A 1,794-nucleotide genomic window follows, 5' to 3' on the forward strand; every position below is an offset into this window, starting at 1 on the left:
ATGAAGGCCACCAAAAACACTCACCCAGAGGCGGGCTCCAACACTGGTGACCCTCATCCAGAGGTGGACCTCATCCCTGGTCACCTTCACCCAGAGGTGGAACCCCAGCACAGTTACCCTCTCCCAGAGGTGGACCACAACCCTGGTGACCCTTGCCCAGAGGTGGACCCCATCCCTGGTGATCCTCACGCCCAGAGGTACCACAACCCTGGTGACCCCTGCCCAGAGGTGGACCCCATCCCTGGTGATCCTCACCCAGAGGTGGACCCCAACCCCAGTGACCCTCGTCCAGAGGTGGGCTCTGACCCCTGCATCCATCACCCAGAGGTGACTCGGAGTTGGAGATCCCCAGTGGGGCTGCAGTGCACGGGAACCCCTCTGAGCTGGGGAGGGTGATGGAGCACGGGGGCCTGGCTGGCATGCGGCCCCCTGGGCTGTTTCACCAGGGGGATTGGTTGGGGGGGCACGTGAAGCACCCATGGACACCCCCTCCCTGGGTGGGAGAAGCACTGGGGGTCTGCTCAGTGCCAGACCCTGGCACAGCCATGACCCAGCCCCCTCTGGGGCACTCTGGCCCGCGGGGTGGGGGGCAGGTGTGCACACACCCATACCCATGTATACATGCGTGTGTTTGTATGGCAGACATGTACACACCCCCCACGTGCTCCCTTAGACCTACGTGTGCACATGCGCGCTTCCCACGGCATGTGTCGGGGTGGACGCTCAGATAACCCCCGGGGCAGGGTAGCCCCCCACACGCTTCCCTTTGGGGGGGACTCCCCCCCAACCCACATCCTCTTGTCCCCAGTCTCCCCACAGCCCGCGTGTTTCCTTCTCACACCCCTGCTCTCGCACGCTCCCACCCCTGTTCCTGCGGCCGGCGGTTCCCGGCAGCGCCTGGCTGGGTGACAACAGGCAGAGTAAACACCTCAGCCCTGCTCTGCCTGCCTCGCGCCCTGTTCAGCCCCCAGCAGCCCACCTTGCGGGTCACGGGGTGCCCGGACAGGGGGTCCGGTGGGTTCCGTGGCTCCGGCGACAAGGCTGGCAGCCCACTCGCCTGTGGCACGACTGGTGGCGGCGGGAACTGGTGGCGGGGAGCCGCGAGCACTGGGGTCAAACACCTCCAGGCTTCCCCCGCACGGCCGTGCCCCGTCTCTGCGGACGTGACAAGTTGCAAACGCGCCCCGCTGGCACCCTCAGCCCCTCAGCCAGCGCTGGCCCCGCTCCTGCCGCCGGCGCTGCGCCAGTACCTGCTGTGCCCGGGTCCCCCGTCCCTCCCTGGGTGCAAAACCCTTCACAATGCCAGGCTGGAGAGCTGCGGTGCCCCACGCTCCCCGCACGGCCGTGCCCCGTCTCTGCGGACGTGACAAGTTGCAAACGCGCCCCGCTGGCACCCTCAGCCCCTCAGCCAGCGCTGGCCCCGCTCCTGCCGCCGGCGCTGCGCCAGTACCTGCTGTGCCCGGGTCCCCCGTCCCTCCCTGGGTGCAAAACCCTTCACAATGCCAGGCTGGAGAGCTGCGGTGCCCCACGCTCCCTGCTTGCCCTCATAATTAGGCAAATGAACCCATCAGGGGAAACTTGAGGGTGGCTGGTACTTGGGAAGATGCCTGTTGGACCCCAGTGGGCACCAGAGCACCCTAAGTTGCCTAAAATAGTCCCTTCACTGCAAAATGCTCCTTTTCAGCCGTGCCAGAAGCTGGTGGGCAGTGGGAGCCGGTGCCCGTGGGCAGCCTGGTATTCTTCTGCTGGAAAGGGTAATGCCAGCATTCGCTGCCCATGCCAGAGGGGCAGAGG

The 1,794-nt window shown here is 66.2% G+C and overlaps 1 protein-coding gene across 1 annotated transcript in view; it reads left to right on the plus strand.

Moving 5' to 3' along the window:
• Positions 1-1,794, plus strand: part of CHRD (chordin) — a 37,549-nt gene continuing 35,755 nt past the window's right edge. The window contains 1 exon segment of the mRNA XM_019474309.1: positions 1-294. Coding sequence (XP_019329854.1) covers positions 1-294 — 294 coding nt within the window.

This window comes from Aptenodytes forsteri, unplaced genomic scaffold (assembly GCF_000699145.1).
Source record: "Aptenodytes forsteri isolate BGI_AS27 unplaced genomic scaffold, ASM69914v1 Scaffold72, whole genome shotgun sequence".
Taxonomy (NCBI): Eukaryota; Metazoa; Chordata; class Aves; order Sphenisciformes; family Spheniscidae; genus Aptenodytes; species Aptenodytes forsteri.